Source organism: Leucopleurus acutus, assembly GCF_964270905.1.
Source record: "Leucopleurus acutus genome assembly, chromosome: 3".
Lineage (NCBI taxonomy): Eukaryota > Metazoa > Chordata > Mammalia > Artiodactyla > Delphinidae > Leucopleurus > Leucopleurus acutus.
This window is the reverse complement of record NC_139145.1, coordinates 127,211,743-127,230,641: the sequence shown is the minus strand read 5'-3', so window position 1 is coordinate 127,230,641 and position 18,899 is coordinate 127,211,743. Positions and strand designations below refer to the sequence as shown.

General features: G+C 38.3%; 2 protein-coding genes across 6 annotated transcripts in view; one reads left to right on the top strand and one right to left on the bottom strand.

Moving 5' to 3' along the window:
- The window catches only part of KIF2A (kinesin family member 2A), a gene marked incomplete at its 5' end in the record, with an annotated part of 70,343 nt that extends 62,850 nt beyond the window's left edge, over positions 1-7,493 (top strand). For all 4 annotated transcript variants that reach the window (XM_082837373.1, XM_082837375.1, XM_082837372.1 and 1 more), the window contains 2 exons: positions 2,064-2,199; positions 4,489-7,493. In XM_082837373.1, coding sequence (XP_082693499.1) covers positions 2,064-2,199; positions 4,489-4,574 — 222 coding nt within the window. In that variant the 3' untranslated portion in view covers positions 4,575-7,493. The remainder of the gene's footprint in view (positions 1-2,063; positions 2,200-4,488) is intronic.
- Positions 7,159-18,392, bottom strand: DIMT1 (DIM1 rRNA methyltransferase and ribosome maturation factor). 2 transcript variants are annotated; one of them, XM_082837386.1, is made up of 12 exons: positions 18,207-18,392; positions 17,774-17,847; positions 16,545-16,631; positions 14,734-14,795; positions 14,556-14,649; positions 14,417-14,466; positions 12,657-12,780; positions 12,428-12,520; positions 11,497-11,561; positions 10,574-10,637; positions 9,233-9,339; positions 7,159-7,711 (listed from the first exon to the last, which is right to left on the bottom strand). In XM_082837386.1, the coding sequence occupies exons 1-12, from the start codon at positions 18,283-18,285 to the stop codon at positions 7,669-7,671; spliced, it is 942 nt and encodes a 313-aa protein (XP_082693512.1). In that variant the 5' UTR covers positions 18,286-18,392; the 3' UTR covers positions 7,159-7,668. The 2 variants fall into 2 exon arrangements, with proteins under 2 accessions (XP_082693512.1, XP_082693511.1); XM_082837385.1 differs by lacking the exons at positions 7,159-7,711; positions 9,233-9,339 and having other exon boundaries at positions 9,349-10,637.
- Between the last annotated feature and the right edge of the window lie 507 nt (positions 18,393-18,899).

Genomic DNA, 18,899 nt, shown 5'->3' with positions numbered 1-18,899 from the left:
AACAATTGAGGAAGAGTCAGTCTTTGTAGAAAAGGAGGAGTATTTCAGGAGAGTTACTGTACTGACTGAGCTGTCAGTGGCAGATGACTGAGGGGTATTATATCCCTTCCTATAGCAGTAACTCCTTAGGTATTTATCCCATTGTGTGTTAAACCTATTTAAAAAAACCTTTTACCATACGATCCTCCCCTCTCCCTTTTTATAAACAAGAAAATATTCTGGGGACTTCGCTGGTGGCGCAGTGGTTAAGAAAACGCCTGCCAATGCAGGGGACATGGGTTTGAGCCCTGTCTGGGAAGATCCCACATGCCGTGGAGCAACTAAGCCCATGCGCCACAACTACTGAGCCTGCACTCTAGAACCCGTGAGCCACAACTACTGAGCCCACGTGCCACAACTACTGAGCCTGCACAGATAGAGCCCATGCTCCCCAACAGGAGAAGCCACTGCAATGAGAAGCCCACGCACTGCAACAAATAGTAGCCCCTGCTCACCCACGCATGCAGCAACGAACACCCAACGCAGCCAAAAATTAAAATAAAATAAATAAATTTATTTTTTTAAAAAAAGGAAATATTCTGGAGGGTGATACCTTTGAGGAAGTGAAGATAATTTTGAACATATTTATGGAGACTGTACAGTCAGGTTGCCCCCCACCCCCTTCCCACAGTATATAAATCCTTTGTCCTGTTAACCTATATTCCTTCTCTGATGTTGAAGAAATCTTCATTTATCTGTAAACAGACATTAACATTCCTCAGCTCTCGCCATTCAAGCACTTGGATGAAGGTCTCAAAAACATAAGAGAACTGTTTATAACTTCAGAATAGCGTATACATTGATTAAAACTGTTACAGTTTTAGTCAAATCCATATTATGGGAATCTCTTCAGAGGCCTAGGTATTTAGATTAAATCAAAAAAGGACACTTGTAATTTAAGAAAATTGTTAGAACAATATGGACACCCATAAAACTCAGTCAGGTGAGGCTTTCAAACTCAAATTTATACTTGATGTGTCAGAACTAAATTGGTACATTTATAGAACAGTTGTGTGTGCAGCACAATTGAATTGTCTTGGAATCCAGCAGTAGACTTGTGAATGCCTTGTTACAATGAGGTATGCGCCACAACTACTGAACCTGTGTGCTGCAACTACTGAAGCCCGCGCACCTAGAGCCCATGCTCTGCAACAAGAGAAGCCACCACAATGAGAAGCCCGGGCACTGCAATGAAGAGTAGCCCCCGCTCCCCGCAACTAGAGAAAGCCCGCACACAGCAACAAAGACCCGACGTAGCCAAACATAACTATTTATTTTTTAAAAAAAGGAATGGTTTCCTTGAAGCATTTATGAATAGTAGTAAGTAGCTACTGTTTAGTGGTTCATTTGACTCTTCTAAAACGGGCTATCCTGGAAATTCCCTGGCTGTCCAGTGGTTAGGACTCTGCGCTTTCACTGTGGAGGGCGCGGGTTCAATACCTGGTCAGGGAGCTGAGATTCTGCAAGCCACACGGTGCGGCCAAAAAAAAAAGGGCTATCCAGTGTTCCCTTACAGTCGATAATATTGAAGAGCTAGTGTGTAGAATTTAGGATTACCTCTTGGCTCAACCACTGTGAGGCCCCAAATAGATACGTTAATTCCAAATGATTTACAAGTTCTGGGCTCCCATAGGCCTCATCAGATTGATCAGTAACTTTATTATTACACCTGTTGTCTCTCTGTTTTAGGGACAGCTGTTGAAGTTTGAGATTTACTATGCTCATTGATGTGTGTGTGTGTGTGTGTGTGTGTGTCTGATTCATTCCCTCCCCCAAACCCCACTCAAAGTAGAGTAATAATAGGAAAATGAAGTCATCTTACTTGGCCTGTCACAGTGGCGTTTGTGTTCAAATTTAAGGAAATATTTCTTAGTTTTACTCTATAATAAAGATGTTTTATGGTTATTAATATTTTAGAGAATACTATCTTGAGTATGTTTGATTAACATGAAATTTATTAATTGGTTTCTGTCTTATAAATAGCCTCATTGGATTATTGATATTTTTTTTCTTGGTCATTTCAGGAATCTATTCGATGGTTAGAAGATGAAAAGGCTCTCCTAGAGATGACTGAAGAAGTAGACTATGATGTAGATTCATATGCTACACAACTTGAAGCTATTCTTGAGCAAAAAATAGACATTTTAACTGAGCTGCGGGGTAATTCTTTTTTCATTTTAGTGTTTGAAATCTGCCTAATATTTGTATGTAATTAGTGGGAGGATTTCATATTGTAAGAAGATATCTGAAGTGAAAATTATGGGTACATTTAACATCTTTCTAGAGGTATTGAAGACCAACGAACCATTCTGATTTTTCTAAAAATGAAACATGAAAAATCATTTCAAGTGCTCTCTAGTCATCTTTTTTTTTAGTCTTTGGAGAAGGTAAAGACATCTTATGATTAAAGAGGGACAATATATTTTAACAAGTTTGTAAATTTTGTATACCCATTCCGAGTTTTAGTTTGGTGGGCCGATGCTTTTCAGAATTATTTTTCTTGGTTTAGGTCTTTTACGGGTCATCTTTCTTTAGCCTCCTATGTGCATCTCCTTTCTGTGCATATTGTCATGTTTTTCCTTTGAACACTTGTTTTAAAAAATGAAGGGGAAGGTTTCAAAACAACTCTTTCTACTTTGCTTATGAAGGGAGGCATGTGGTTTACCTACATGCCATGGCTTCTTTCTCGGCTTTTTAATTAGCTTATCTCTGCAGTTTCAGATAAGCATGTATTGTATGTGCTTTCTTAGGTTTTGGCAAATTAGCTATCTTCATTTATATGCAAGTAGGTTTCTTTGTGTGTGCATGCAGTGCAACATGAAACCAGACTGAAGTTGCTAGTTTTTAGCATCAGACAAGCTGCTTCAAATTTTTTAAACTAGGTTCTTTGTAAAGTTGGTTATTTGAAATCATATCTTATAGAGTCAGCAGTGACCGTTTTGCCAATTTAGAATTGTTTGTGCAGATGTAGGGTTTCTAAAATTTGCTGTTTTTCATGTTCTTCATATTCAAGCCTTGATTTAAAGTGTTTTGATCATTTTTCTAATCTGTCATAATGCACAAGCAGCTTTTTCGGTATGCATTTTATTCAGAAGACAGATCACAATGCATCCTAATTTTTTTTTCTTTGTAAGATGTAGCTTTCAACTTAGTTCCTTTCCTTAATTTTCTCAGGATTCATGTATAAGCAAGCAAACTTTGAAGAAATTACTACCTAGATATTATATTATTCAGTCCTTCCTTAGAAAAAATTTTTTTTACCATCCAGAGATAATTTTGTTATTAACATAAGAAGTTTGAGAGCTATTATCTTGTATTACCAGGCATCAAATCCAGAAGTCCTTAAATTCCTTTCTTATTTTTTATTATTTTTGGCTGTGCTGGGTCTTCATTGCGGCATGCGGGCTTCTCTCTAGTTGCGGTGCAGGCTTAGTTGCCCTATGGCATGTGGGATCTTAGTTCCCCAACCAGAGATCTAACCCGTGTCCCCTGCATTGGAAGCCAGATTCTTAGCCACTGGACCACTGGGGAAGTCCCCTTAAATTCCTTTCTAAATTTCAGAAAAGTCAACTTTTTCAATATCGTTTTACTTAGGAAGAGGGGAAAGAAATTGAGATACCAACTTTATATCTCTCCTTTTTTCTGAAAGCCATAATCTTTGCACATTTTAAGTTGGGAAACTGTTGGAAGGTGCTGTCTCTTGTGCATTGTGCGATGCTTACAAATATCGCTGGTCTCTGTTGACTAGATGACAGTAGTACCACCCCAATGTGACAGTCAAAAATGTCTGTAGATGTTACCAAATGTCCCCGGGAGGGAGCGAAAATCACTCCCAAATTGAGAACCACTGTTACAAAAAGATTTCTCATCTTCACACAGCTGTTATTTGCCTCCTCCAATTTTTACTTATGTATTTCTTACTCTTAAGTGACTGAATCAGTACACGATAGACAGTAGGACAGAATTGTAAGGCCAAGAAATGTATGTCCTGTAATTTCCCTTCCCCATCATGCCCTTTTGCAATCCCTGATAAGGAAAAAATGACATGTCTTCTTAAAAACTCAAATAATCTTAAAATTTCATAGTTTAAAAAGGTAAAATAGGAATTGGGAATAGACATTTTCCAATATTGAGAGAAGAAATGTCTACTTTACACACATATATAGCCTCTTTACACTGCAAAAAGGAATTAAAATAAATTAAAATTGAATGCTGTAAAATGTGCCAAATAGAACAGAAATCTGTTGAAGATAACAAAAAAAACCCACAAGTATTTCCAGGAATCTAATGAGTCTGTTGCTATAGTTGAGCACTGTTCTGAGTTTCTGGACAACAAAGAAGGAAAAATCCTGAGTTAATTAAGAGAGCTGATTTGATAGGACCCATAAAGTTGCGTGCTGCATTGCATGTAATGCAAAACTTATTCCCTTGTTCTTTTCTTTTTCCAAGATAAAGTGAAATCTTTTCGTGCAGCTCTACAAGAGGAAGAACAGGCCAGCAAGCAAATCAACCCGAAGAGACCCCGTGCCCTTTAAATCAGCATTTGCTGCTAAAGGATTCCCAGAACCCTCGCTACTGTAACATACAATGGTTCAGCTGTAAGGGCCATTCGAAAGTTTGAAATTTTAAGTGTCTGTGGAAAATGTCTTGTCCCTTCAACCTGAATGACATTTCAATTTTGTGAAACACTCCTTTGTCTACAAGATGCTTCTAGTCCAGGAGGCACAACCAAGGTTTGGGAATAGTGAAGCATTTTGTTTCATTTACCCACATAGTGATTTACTTTTGAAGATCCTTGCCAATTTTATTTTCTGTATGATGAAGTAAGATTGTGGACTTGATCCAGAGGTGAATAGTAGGGGGAAGCCACAGCATTTCCTTTTAACTCAGTTCAATTTTCATAGCAAGACTGAGCAGTTTTAAATCCTTTGCGTGCATGCATACCTCATCAGTGATTGTACATACCTTGCCCACTTCTAGAAACAGCTGTGCTCACCTCTTCCTGCTTTGTGCCTTGACTAAGGCTACTGACCCTAAATTTCTGAAGCACAGCCAAGATAAATTACATTCCTTATTTGTCATTGTAAATTACCTTTATTGTGTGTACATTTTTACTGTAATTGAGACATTTTTTGTGTGTGACTAGATTTGCAGGATGTGCCATATCAATGAATGGAACTAAAGTCTGTGACAGTGGACATAGCTGCTGGACCATTCCATCTTATATGTAAAAAAATCTGGAATTATGATTTTAAAACCATATAACATGTGGTTATAATTTTCTTAGCATTTTCTTTGTAAAGAACTAAAATATAAACTAGTTGGTGTATAATAAAAAGTAATGAAATTCTGAAAAGAGTTTTATCTTAGGATAATACATATATATGCAGTGTGTGTTCCAGTGTGGTATTAACAAGACTAATAGTGCAATTTGATCTTTACCAATACCATTACTTAAGTTGAAGTGTCCATTAGCACCCCAAAATGAACCTTTTAAATGGTACTGTTAAAGGAAATTGGCTTCTGATGCATGAATATGTACATGTACATTGAAAGTAGTCCATAATAGAACTGTTAGTTTAAGCCAAGAATAGACAGTACATAACTCTCTTGAAAAAGAATTTAAGCTAAGAAAGAGATGACTGTGCCTTGAAAGGCACATCTGACCCAAGCTCCAGCCATTACCTAATGTATGAGTTTCACCATGATTTGATGAGCATCGCTGAATTCTCACCAATCAGCTCATCTAGGGCATGCTGCTTTTTAAATGGTGGCACTTATTTTTACAGATTGCTATTCCAAGGAAGAAAACTGGCCACTTTTCATGTAAATATTTTGTTAGAAGATTTATATATCTCTCTAGGAGTTTTCCCTCAGTTCCCAGGATAGTGTCTAGGAGTACGTTAACAACAAAAAAGTCTCCCAAGGGTGTCTTGTTTTGATTTACTCTAGGGAACTACCAGCTCATTCATATGGGCTAATGGGAAGCTATGAATAGAGTCTCATGAGCCAGATTCCCTACTTCACTGTCCACAGAACTCAGAAGGTCGCTGTGGGAAATCCTAACACCATGGTGAAAAGCTCCTCTGTAAACTTGAAATCTAGAACAAGTGTAGATTTTCACAGTGTGCTTATTATTAAATCTGTGGAATGATCTTCAAAGGACATAGAGATATGTGAATTTACTCATTTTAAAGCACAACAGATAAGTCTTAATTTATTATTTAAATTAGAAGGGTACTATCTCTGGAAGGTCTCCTCAATTTGAAATGTACTGCCTTATACTATAATGGCTTCATTCTGATTAGTATTCAAGGTGTATTAAAAATCAGTACCAGAAAAGATCTTGGTAGTATAATCCATTCCCTCAGTTTTACAGATAGGGAAATCTGAAGGTTATAAAAGGGACTGAAACTCAGCAGTCCATAGGAGGACAGGGAAATAAGAAGGAAAGCTGAATTAAGTCTTAAATTTAAATTTTCCTTTAAGGATAGAGATGGTACAAGTGAACTTTGCTAATTAAGTAGTTTTGTGAGATTAAAAAAACCTACTCTTAATTATGTAGTATTTATGTAACAAAAGTGGCTTTGTGCAGTTACTATTTAAAGAATAACTTAAATTTTTTGGATCTGGATTAAACATTCTTTACTTTCTCAGACTTGAAAGCTGATATCCCTATTAATAATTAACTAAAAATATACATTATTTTAGTTATATAGGAATGTTTTAATATATCACTTTGAAGCCAGATTTCTAAAAAATCTGTTTATGCAAACAACCTATCTTTTCCTTCTAGGTTCACTCAGTGTACCTCTGTTAAAATTTGGATTTTAACTTTAAAGCCAGTGTTGATTTATAAAACCCTTTGAAATTTGAAATCTATGACTATCTCCCCAAGAAAAAACATACAGTCTTATAGTTCATTTCATTCTAGTTGAGCATACTCATTTACAAGTAAGGAATGCCCAGAAGTAATATGCCTGGCACCATGTGGTGGCAGTAGCAGACTCAGGCTTACCTAGAACCCTAGCCTATTATGCTGCAGGATTGCTAAAGGGGTAGGCAGTGATAGAAATTATATAGGATAAACAGAGAAAGAATGAGAGAAGCAAAATAACATTTTAGGAAACAAGGAAACAATTGCTTTACTGTACACATGAATAACAAGAAGAAATGGTATGGGGAATATGTGATTGAATTAAGCATATTTTAACTTTCTTATGACTTGAAGAACAAAGGCCTAAAGAGCTAAAATCCTAAAAAAACGTTCTCACAGTAATATATAACATAGAAAATATTAGTGTAACATCTTTATATAATACACTGTTAGAAATAACTTTTTTAAGTGTAAAGTTGTGCGTGTCTGCGGCTCTTAAACTTGAAGAGTATCATGTATAAATTGGACCCTGCCCTATGTTGTGTATTAAAATCAGACCAAAACCAAAAAAAAAAAACCTGTATAGTTAGAATTGACTTACTTCCTTAAAAATTCAGAGTAATAAATGGTGACAACAGTAGTAAATCAAAAATAGTCAAGCACATAGTGTCCAAGCATAGTTCATCTTCTCAAATTATTAAGAATATATAATTCTACTTTGTTGAGTTTGGAAACTTCTCTTCTGCAGATACCTAAGAAAAATGGATACCTTCTGCATTGAATCCATGTAGCAATCTGAAAAAAGAAACCAAAATGGGATGGTATTGAAATGGTAGTTTGTGGCAAGTAACAGTGCATACATAGTCCCTATACCATGAATTCTAAAACACAAATACATCAGCAAACCTGTGAAGCCCACCCACTCCTAACACTAGTCATTAAAGAAACTTTATTCTTCAACTAAATTTATGAGATGTATATTGGTTAAAACCACATCATTTTGGTGCCTCTTCTGTCATAGCCTGTATGTCTTAAGGCATGATGAATTTAAAATGATCTTAGACCTACACTGTCCCTGGCCTAAGAGGACACTGGCCCTTGTTCCATTTCAACCTGGTAAGTGGATGTGAAGCTGTTTGGAATTAGAGGCAGGAGAGAGATGAATGGCTAATCTCATGTGTCCATTCTTCCTCTCTGAGTTCGCTGTTACTGAGTTTCAAATTAAATACTGCTTCTCTCTGGATACCTGTGTACTTATTAGATGCTAGTTAGCAAACTGCATGTTTAGTAACCTTGAAGAAGATTAATAAGAATGAAGGAAAATAAGATGAAATATTTCTACTTAGACCTGCCTGAGATTATTTTCAGAATGGCCCATAAGAACCATCGAGATGGGTTAAGATATCTGAAAAAGGAAGATAGGTACTTATGAATAATGTTCAACTCCTAGGATTAACATCTAATAAAGACTCAGTAGTACTGCTAGCCTGCCAATAAAATATAAGCGCCATTTGTCTCAATTACATACAACTGTGTTTCTAGCATAGAAAAGTCAAACCAATGACTTTTATAACAATCTACCCTCTTTTTTATCAGCCTCTAGACCATGGAAGCTTTAAAAATGAATTGGATAAACAGGAAAAAAATTATGGTTTATTAGTTAGGAAATCAGAGTGTTAGTGATTAAAAACAATGAATACAGGTTAATAATTACCTGGGTAATTTTGACGCCTTACTCTGCTTTGCTAAGACTTACTTGCTTAATCCAAGGAAAACAAATTTCGGTCTATATTGCCCAGTTAATTATGACACCCTTCTTTTGCTTCAGGTGTGTGGAACTTGCCTCAGTTCACAAAATAAGTTACTGAACCAGTTAGAAATGATAACCAGATATGATTGTAACTAATATTATTTCATACTTAAAAGCTATTCTCAATAAAGAAAAAAGACCCAACTATATATATTATGATTCTTTTACCTTACAGGCTACTTTGAAGGACAAACTGTTAAGACTAACTGTGAATGGGAGTTGGGGGAGGGGGCTAGAGGGGAGGAGCATGCACACCACCACAGACATTGCCACAGAGGTTATCTCCAGGCTCGGACTGTTCCCCACCACTGTTCTTACAGAAGTGTTCATTCTGCTGCAGCTAACTAGCCTCCGTCTTCTACACCAAATACTATTCCATACCATGGAAGTGCTATGCAATAACTCCCAGGTAGCACCTTATACCACTTAAAAGCCTTTAAATTTCTAAATCTGAAGGTGTCACAGTAAAGATATGTAAAAATGTAGGAAAAGGAAAATGTAGTTACCTAATGAAATCATCTATGTCCATGGAACGGGCCCGCTTGTCACTAAAACCTGTGCTGGTTAGGATTTGCTGTATTTTATCTGCTATGCTGAAATCTTCTGGTATTATCTATCAATATAAGATTCAGAATAAATGAACAACATATCTTTAATGAAGTCACTTTGACTCTTTTTTTTTTTTTTAGTTCAGTAAGTCATAAACAGTCACCTTATCTGTTCATGATAGTTTTGGAAAGCCTGTTTGTGCAGATTAAGACTTGGATCTCTCATTAGTTAAGTGGTTGAGTTTTTAGCATATACCAAATACACAGAAGACCTTGAATGAGTTAAATCATGTATATTGCCCTTTTTCTTCTTAGAAATTCTGAAATAGTTGTTTCAGGCGTCACAAAGTACTTCATAAAATAATTAAAACTATAAAATAAATTTTACAGCAATTGTTACTTCTTTAAAAGTAACATGTTCTTGGTACAAATTTCATTTTACCAGCTAGTTAAGTTTTTCTCATAGATGGCCTCTCCAGCCCTTGAAAGTATTTCATACTTTACATCTTTCATCTAAAAACTTGTCTTAATCCAGCATAATATTTCCTATGTAGGTAGATATACAATGACTTCATTCATAAAATGGAGGTAGCAATGTGGTACATTAAACCATGTAAGATCTGAGTAAAAAAATACAAAAGAAATTTGCTTTTATCTGTCCGCTCCGTTTAATTAGCTTGAAAGAACTAAAAAGTTATCAAACATCACAGTCATTATATATATGGATATGTCTGTGTGCTCACACACACAACTAGTTAAAGAAAATGTTGCACAGATAATATAATACAGAGACATGAGGTTCACAACCAGAAATCTGCTATTTATCTCATACTTTGTTCTAATTATTTCAATTTCTGGGTATTAAAAAAAAGCCACTGAGAAAATAGTAACTTTAAATTTGTAATTGCTACGTAAGCAACAAGCAAGAAGGGACGGCGACAATTCAAAGGCTAGCAAATGGTACACAATTATTTTACGCTGAGTAAGTTACACAAGCTTAAAACTTTGAGAAAATTATGATTCAACTGAATCTTTTTATGGCAAAAAAAAACCGTCAGTAAAAGAGGCTGGAGTGGAGTATTCAAGGGTGTTCAGATATGTTCTGCAAAATACATAGCAGCACTGACCTGTTAGAATTCAAGTTCTAGTGCTAGTTAGACATGACATACTGTCTTTTAAGGATCCTATGGAATGTTCAAAATTAAGAATCTTGTAATGATATATGAAACAGAATAGGAAATAGAGGGACATTTTAAAACAGAACAAATTATTGAAACAACAGAAACATTTTCTGCTTACAATATTATGGACCGAACAGTGAATTCTGTAGTTTTTTTCCAGTAGCTGTTGCACTGCACTTGACCTGTATTACATAAAGACATGATATCACTATTATTCCCAAGTCAGATTATAAATAATTTCCTTTAAGTTTATTATAAGATTAAATTTACGTTCCATATGGCGAAATTAAGGAACTAAAAAAGGTGTTGAATATTTAAACTTCTGAAATAATCGCAACTACTAATATTTAAAAAGTAAGTCCTGATAAACATCTCTCACATTCTTAAAGAAGTTCTAGACTCCACAAAACATCATCTACAAACATTTTTTTTTTCATTGTGGCTTTCACCTTTCTTTTGACCTTGGGCCCCAAATTGCTGCTATATTTTTCCAAGTTAAAATGCCATAAATCTTTTAAAAATGTGGAAGGGGTCCATCATCACCTCATCTTTCCAAGGAAAAACTAGGCAGGATGTGTGGTCAGTTTTTGGTTATTTCCCATTTTGCAAACAAAAACCTAATTCCCAAGTCCAGGAACTTTTCTTCATTAAGTTCTCCTGCCTCACAAAGTACAAAATTAAAAAGATAGGGCTTCCCTGGTGGCGCAGTGGTTGAGAGTCCGCCTGCCGATGCAGGGGACACGGGTTCGTGCCCCGGTCCGGGAAGATCCCACATGCTGCGGAGCAGCTGGGCCTGTGAGCCATGGCCGCTGAGCCTGTGTGTCCAGAGCCTGTGCTCCGCAACGGGAGAGGCCACAACAGTGAGAGGCCCGCATACCACAAAAAAAAAAAAAAAAAAATTAAAAAGATAAAAATGTGTCTGGACATGGATCATGTTTATGCTTTAGGGTATCTGTTCAGGAAAAAGGACCAAATTCTAGCACTTAGCACAGTATCTGAAGCACTGATCCCTCATATATCATAAATTAGTAAAATACTTACTTAAATGCAGCAGACAGTGTCTTGTTTTTCCTAACAAAGGTGATCCTTACTAGGCCATCCCATTCCTGAAACAGTAGATGGATATTTTCTTACAGAATATTAAACCTGCCTATACCTACTAGGTATTATATTGTGTTAATATATAAAAATGAAAGGAGTGATGGAGTGATGAAAATGTTCTATATCTGGAGTGATGAAAATGTTCTATATCTTGATCTGGCTGGCACACATGCAAAAGTAAGATGCATACTTGATTTTCACACTTCTGTGCACCTCACTGAATATTTTACCCTCAATTTTAAAAATAGAAGAAAAATACATATTTGTTCCACATCTGAACAAAGAACATGGCATTTATTTAAATCGAAGTATCATTTGCAAAAAACTCAAAACAGACATGATTTAGAATATAGCCTGTACAACACACCTAAGTAAACCTTGCAGGAATAACTGACAACCACTCCACTGCCACCAGTTACTGACCACATAAGCAATCACGTTTTTATCCCATGTGATTGTAGTAAGGTTTTACATCACATCATCTGGCTTTCTTCTCTTTTTAAATGGCAGAAATTAGAATTTTGGTTAAAAAGTGTTACTCATACTATTTAACACAACTATTTTCATTTTATCTTGTTTTCCATGTCTTATTCAAATAGATACATGTTTTCCATAGCTATAATCTTCAGCAAATTGCAATGGCATTCTAATCTTTTTACCTTTTGCAAACATTTTCCATGCTCTTGAGGTCCTCAACAACTATCTTGTGTCAAATAATTCCATCTACTCCATCACAGGGATGTATCATAATTAACACTCTCCTGTTTAGACATTTAGGCTGACTCGTTACCTTTCTGCTGCTACAGACACACATCTTCCAGGTTGGACTTTTTTTTCCCTTTACTGAATGACCTAGTTATTTTAACCTCACCTGAAAATTGATAGGTGGTGGTGGATTCTTAGGTTCTATCCTTACGACACTGGATTCCACCTTGGGCGGTGGTCTGAAGTTATTCTTTCCAACCTATTAATCAGAAAATGTTTAAGGAGTCCTCTCAAAAACAACTTTAAATAGTAATCAAATATGCTTTCCTCCCAGAAGGCACAGCTAGATGCTCAAGGATGAGTTAAGCCACATTACTTCAACAACAGTCACGTACTTTCATTAGATGGTCCACACGTGCTAATAGCTGTGTATTAATTGACAGTCTGCAGTATAACTTATCTCCAGGTTTTGCAACCAGTCGGAGAGCAAATTCTCTTTGAAACATAAGTACAGCACATCTGAAAAGACAGAAGAAAGGAATAAGGAACAAGGTCATTTTCAACTATAAATGTATTTTAACTGCAATGTCTTTTCTTAAGTGGGAAATAGAGCAAAGCAATATCTGGGGTTAATAATTAGTCCAGCTGGCCAGAAGGGAGGAGAACACTTTCAACCTGAGCTTTATTACCACAAAATGATCCAGCTGCCTTTGTTTTTCATTGTGTAATGGCCGTAGCTCCAACCCCTTGCAAATGTAAGCCCTCAATGATGAGAAAGTATTTCAGATCAGCACTAGTCGATAAGCCCCTCTAGGAAAACAAAACCCAGAGACTTCCCTGGTGGTCCAGTGGTTAAGAATCTGCCTTCCAACACAGGGGATGCAGGTTCGATCCCTGGCTGGGGAACTAAGATCCCCCTATACCACAGGGCAACACTACTAAGCCTGCACACTCTGGTGCCCAGGTGCCACAACGAAAGATCCCATGTGCCTCAACTAGGACCCGACACAGCCAAATAAATAAATAAATATTTTAAAAAACAAAACCCAAACAAACAAAATTGGTTCAGTAACTGAACTGTATTCATGGGGTGGTAAACATCCCTGTGGAAGAGCTGAGGCAGATTGTGACATCAGTGTCCTCCTGGTTTAACAGGTTAAGGAAAGTGGACTTTTTATTCAGCAAGCAAGGGGGAAGCTCCTGAACCGGAGAAGAGCATCTTCAAAGCTGGGATTTGACTTTCAAACTTTTTTGACAATAAGTCACACTAAGAAGTACATTTGACGTTGCAACACCTGCCACAAATCTCTCTATATATATATGTTTAGGGAACTCAAACAAAAAATTTCAGGAAACTATAATCACCTCGATGACATGCACTGAATGCCCTCTGATATATTCTATTCCATGTCATTTTTTTCTAAATGACAGTCATGGGGCTTCCCTAGTGGCGCAGTGGTTAAGAGTCCGCCTGCCAATACAGGGGAAATGGGTTCGAGCCCTGGTCCGGGAAGATCCCACATGCCATGGAGCAACTGGGCCCGTGAGCCATGGCCCCTGAGCCTGCGTGTCCAGAGTCTGTGCTCCTCAACAAGAGAAACCACCGCAATGAGAGGTACTCGCACCACAACGAAGAGTGGCCCCCGCTCACCACGATTAGAGAAAGTCCACATGCAGCAACGAAGACCCAACACAGCCAAAAATAAATAAATAAATATTTTAAAAATGACAGTCATGGCTCACTATTTTATAAGTACTAAGGAGTTTTTGACTTGCGATTCGAAAACTACTGGTACAGACTGTACTAGAAACCAGTTAGGAGGCCACTGTAAGAATCTAGACATAAGGTAATAAAAAGTTTGACCTGGGCTAATGGCAAGAGCATGAGAAAATAGGGAAAGGCCACCTGGTCTCAGGAGCAAGACTTAGACCACACCTCCCCAAATAACTCTGGCAATTGAAAAAGAAAGAGAGAGGAAGAGAGAGAGAGAGGAAGAGAGAGAGAAAGCGGCACACAAATTGGTATTTTCTACAAAACAAATTCTCCAGTAGTTTTTCAACTGAATTAACCTTAATCTTTGGCTGTCTGTGTTCATGGCCTAAACTGTCAATTTTCCTAAGATTTGGCAGTAACTTTGCTCTTCTTGTCACAAACCTGAAAAAAGGTCGGTGCAGCAAGAGCTTGAAGACAAAAGGAGAAGAGATCTGTAAGAGAATTAACTAGTTAGTTCTGGGAAAGACACACCAGAAAACAATTTAGGATATATAATGTTCCCTACATTTTGAAAACATACCTGATAAGGCAAATTTGCCACACAAGCATCAAAAAATGGCAAATCTGTTTTCAACACATCACCCACCATTACTTGAAGTTTGCTGGCCAGAGGCCTGATAATAAGAAAAGAAAAGCAATTAAAAAGAATACTGTTTCATGAGACTGAAATGCACTTTAATTCTATTATGTATACTCACGTGCCCTGAACTCTTTTGTGAAGTTCAGCTACTAGCCTTAGGTCAAGTTCACAGGCTATTACCTAAATTAAAAAAAAAAAATTTTTTTAGGTTAATTATGGAGTATAAATCTTTTCCTGTTATCTCAATGGAAACTCTTACATGATTTAAATGAATTAAACTCCTTTTCCCAATTCTACCATCAATATTCCTTCAATTGTACTCTACCAGCATATTTTAAAGAACTTATTTAAGAGAATTTAATGAAGAGAGTGTTTACAAAATGTGGGAATGGGGTTAAGGGAACAACAACAAAAACACCACCCAGAAAAGTAGACAACCGGACTATGTGAGCGTTCTACCCAAATAATTGACAGAAGTATTGTGCTCATATGGCTCCACGCTTTGTAACTCAACTGATGATGAAAAAAATACACAATATGTCTTTGTAGTAAATGTTCTTAGAAGCACACAAAGCAACTGCTCCTGGAATGAGTATATCACTTCTCTCATCTACTGAGATCCAGAACATACAACACAGATAACTTCTCAAGTAAATGAAAAGGGATGCCAGATAGGCTAAAATTTTAATTTTATTTCAATATAAGCTGAGGTTTTACTGACTTCCAGGAAGACCACATCTACAGAGTAGATATATGTGCCGTTTAGTCTGTTTAGCTCCCAGGTCCATTCTCCAGCTTTCTCTGTGCCTGTAGGGTCATACAGTTCAGCTCCGTTGCCCTTTGACTTCTGGTTGGGATTGGCTACTGAAAGGCAACGGCCTGATGAAAGGCATTACCGGTGCAAGGGGCAGCGCTGAGTATTTCCTAATGTCTGGCCGTGCCTTGCACAAGTTTTGGCAGCGGCTGTGTTCTGCTATGAGTGGCCCCTGTTCGATGGCTCCTGCTCTTACTGGGCTCCGGTAACACACTCCCCTCCTCTTGCCCCTTGAGGTCTTTGGATAGTAACTATTTCCTGCTGTTGCTAGTCCCTAGGTTTTTCACTAATGTTTACTGGTTCCCTTAACATTCCCACATTTTGTCAATGGTCTCTTCATTGAGCTCTCTTCAGATAAGTTCTTTAAAATGTGTTGTCTACTTCCACCAGAAGACAAAACAGTGGTCTAATTTAACTGGAACTAGGTGAGCCAAGAGACAAAGAAGGTACCAGCGGTGGCCAGGTGACACCCTAATCTCAGAGGCCTGTGCTAGATCTCCTCCAAAGTCCTAAGGTCCAATAACTCCAATGGCTGTGCTTTGTTCCCGAGCCTAGAGGTGGTAGCTGCTCTCTGTAATTACTACTATTGGGTTACCTCAGTGTTCCCATTTTTTCTCTTAGTCCTCTAGTAACCATGTAACCAATTCCCTATATTAAATTCCCTGTATTGAAATATCCAATGTGGTTTGTTTTCCTGATTGATATACCCCATATTTTCTTTTCCTTTTAATCCATTTTTAAAAACTGAGATACAATTGACATATAACATTAGTTTCATGTGTACAACATAATGACTAGATATATGTAACATTCATGACCACATAATTACAATTTTATTTTCTTGTGATGAGAATTTTTACTCTCTTTAGCAACTTTCAAATATACTACACAGTACTGTTAACTATAGTCACTATCATGTCCATCATCCCACGGTTTACTTATTTTATAACTGCAAGTTGGTACCTTTTGACCCCCTTCACCCAGTTCGCTCATATTTTCTAAGATAAAGTTTCTAGCAAAGGAGCAATTAATTAAATAGATCTGTAAGCCACCTGAGCTTGCTCACATAGTAATTTCTGATACCAAACAAGAGGATACCAAAATCCTCTTTTTACCTTTTTCGCCTTTTCTAGCAACTTTACAGTCATATTGCCAGTTCCAGGTCCAACTTCCAGCACCACATCAGTTGGTCTTAAGGCAGCCTACAAGCAAGCACAACCACTTTAGCTTTACAGGAACATCTGTAATAATTTAATTTACATCTGAATATCTTTACTCAAAAGTGCTCAGTTAGATCTTATCCTGACTCCCTTTTTAGAAGATTCCTTCATGATCTATGTGCTTAACAAAATTATCTCATTAACATTAGGTGCAAGTGGAAATCTAACACCTCTCCTAACTTGGGGCAATAGTTAGGAGTAAGAAAAGCAGGAATAGCAGTTCTTTCTGAGAGTTGCATTCTGCTTTCAATCTTTGAAATGATTCCAACAGCATCTTGTTATCAACTCTATTATCACCAAGTTCAAACTGGAAAGGTCAAAATGATGACCTTGCCTGAGAACCATAACACGTTGTACCAGTATTTCTCAATTCTATATCCATGTATGGTTTCAGGGATGCAGGAGTATCCAGAAATTTTACACAAAACTTGGTGTCTGTATGCACACAGCTGCAGTTCATAGCTTTCATCAGATGCTCAAAGGAATCCATGAGCCAAAAAGGTTAAAAAGCTAGGCCAACTCTCATTCTGTAAAGGACACTAAGTCGAGATTACCTATGTAATGTTCTTTCTACAGCTCCAGGATGCTTCCTTTGCAATCCTGAAAGTAATTTGCACCACCTGTGTTTCCTGTCCTAGCACCCAATCATCCAAAACAATAAGAGAACATCAATAGACCCACACAGGAAGAATACTCCAAAGAGTTTATATGTGGCATTGGCTTATACCATATAGGTTCCCTGGGGAACAAGCTTCCAAAGGTGTCTGTTTAGACATAATTTTAGGGTCTGGAGTAAATAAAAACTAACAGTGATAGATGGTGCCTAGAAAAAGTGATTGGGAATAAAATAATAATAATCTGGAATCGAACAAGTAGAAATGTTAAGCTAAGAAGTAAATAATCTACAGAAAGATAAAAGAATTTGGAGCCAGGAGAAACCGAGACCCACAGAAGGAAGCAAATCATATTGAAGACAGCTTGTGAATCCTACACAGTTCCTCAATTCATTCAACAAGTATTTATACAGCATCTATTTTGTGCCAGGCATGCTTTCTGTGCTTAGATATTCCTAAGAATACAATCAGTAACCCAATAACTCTCTCCCTCTCCTCTTCCACACCCACCTTATCGATAATGCTGTTAACAATGAGAGGATTTTTCAAAACGTGCTGCCCAATCCCCGTGTTGAACATGAGTCCTGGAAGAAAACATGAAATAGCCTTAATTGACCAACTAAAATCAAATATTGGACCATTCCCAGAGAAGAAAGCAGGATAGTTGGGTTAAAGTATGTGCGCCAACGAGAGCCACCAAACGTCACGCTTGGAGCCGGGATGACAGACAGTTTCAGTTCACCCCTTCTGCTAGAAAGGAAGCCAGAGGCTGCGCGCCGGGCCTGCGGCCCGCGCTCCGGGAAACCCGGGACTTGCACGGCTCCCAGAGCACGGGCCACGCCTGGTCTCACTGTCCCGGCCCAGAACTCCGTCCTCGCCCCGGGTTCGGTCCTGCCGGAAGACCCAACCCGACTGACCCCAGCTCCCTCCCGGCTGTCCCCACCTCCTACGCTCTTCAGCTCCCGGCGTTGTTGTTGCCGCTCGCGGCACCGGCCGCTCGCCCCTGCCTTGATCTTCGGCATCTCTGCAGGCAGCAGGCCCACAAGCCGGTGAAGTTAGAGAGGACCGGACCCTGCAACCGCGAGTCACCGAACCACGTGGGAATCACCGGCCCGCACCAACAGCACAGGTTCTGTCCACGTCTGGGAGGGGCGAGGACCCGCCCACTGGTTTGCTCCGTGGTGCGCCCCCAGAAAGAGGGCCGACGTTGGGGCCCGCTGGCCGCCGGGAACTGAAGTCATAAGCTGGGAGAAAGCCTGGCCTCGGAAGCCTACATATCCCAGAAGACACCGCGCTACCGATTCTGGCAGTTTGGATTGGCTAATTTGGAATCGGGGGCGGGGCCTCGCCCCTACCCACACCGAATGGGTTAAATAGGTTTTGGTGTGATACCTCAAGGTTGTGGAGGAAGTTTAACTTATATTAACGTAGTTAGGCCTGTGGATGGTTCATCAGGCCAGGTTCTGGAATCGCTGAAATCCAAAGAAGGTTTCTTTTTGTTACGTGCCTCGCTCCTGTTTCCCAGCCGATCGTGGGGTGAGAATCCCAGGAACTTGGGAAGAGGAGCTTGCTCCTCTAGGGGAGTGAGTTCTCCGCTGCTTGAGTTGTGGAAAGTAACTGAGAATGTAATTTTCTA

Bases quoted from the DNA above. Each gene is read 5' to 3' on its own strand.
- DIMT1 (XM_082837385.1), bottom strand. From the start codon at position 18,285: ATGCCGAAGATCAAGGCAGGGGCGAGCGGCCGGTGCCGCGAGCGGCAA. The intron at 14,796-16,544 runs GTAAAAAGAGGA...TTTTTAATTTAG, and splicing joins TGCTAGAAAAGGCGAAAAAG to GTAATAGCCTGTGAACTTGA. The intron at 12,521-12,656 runs GTACGTGACTGT...TCTGATTAATAG, and splicing joins GTGTGGACCATCTAATGAAA to GTTGGAAAGAATAACTTCAG.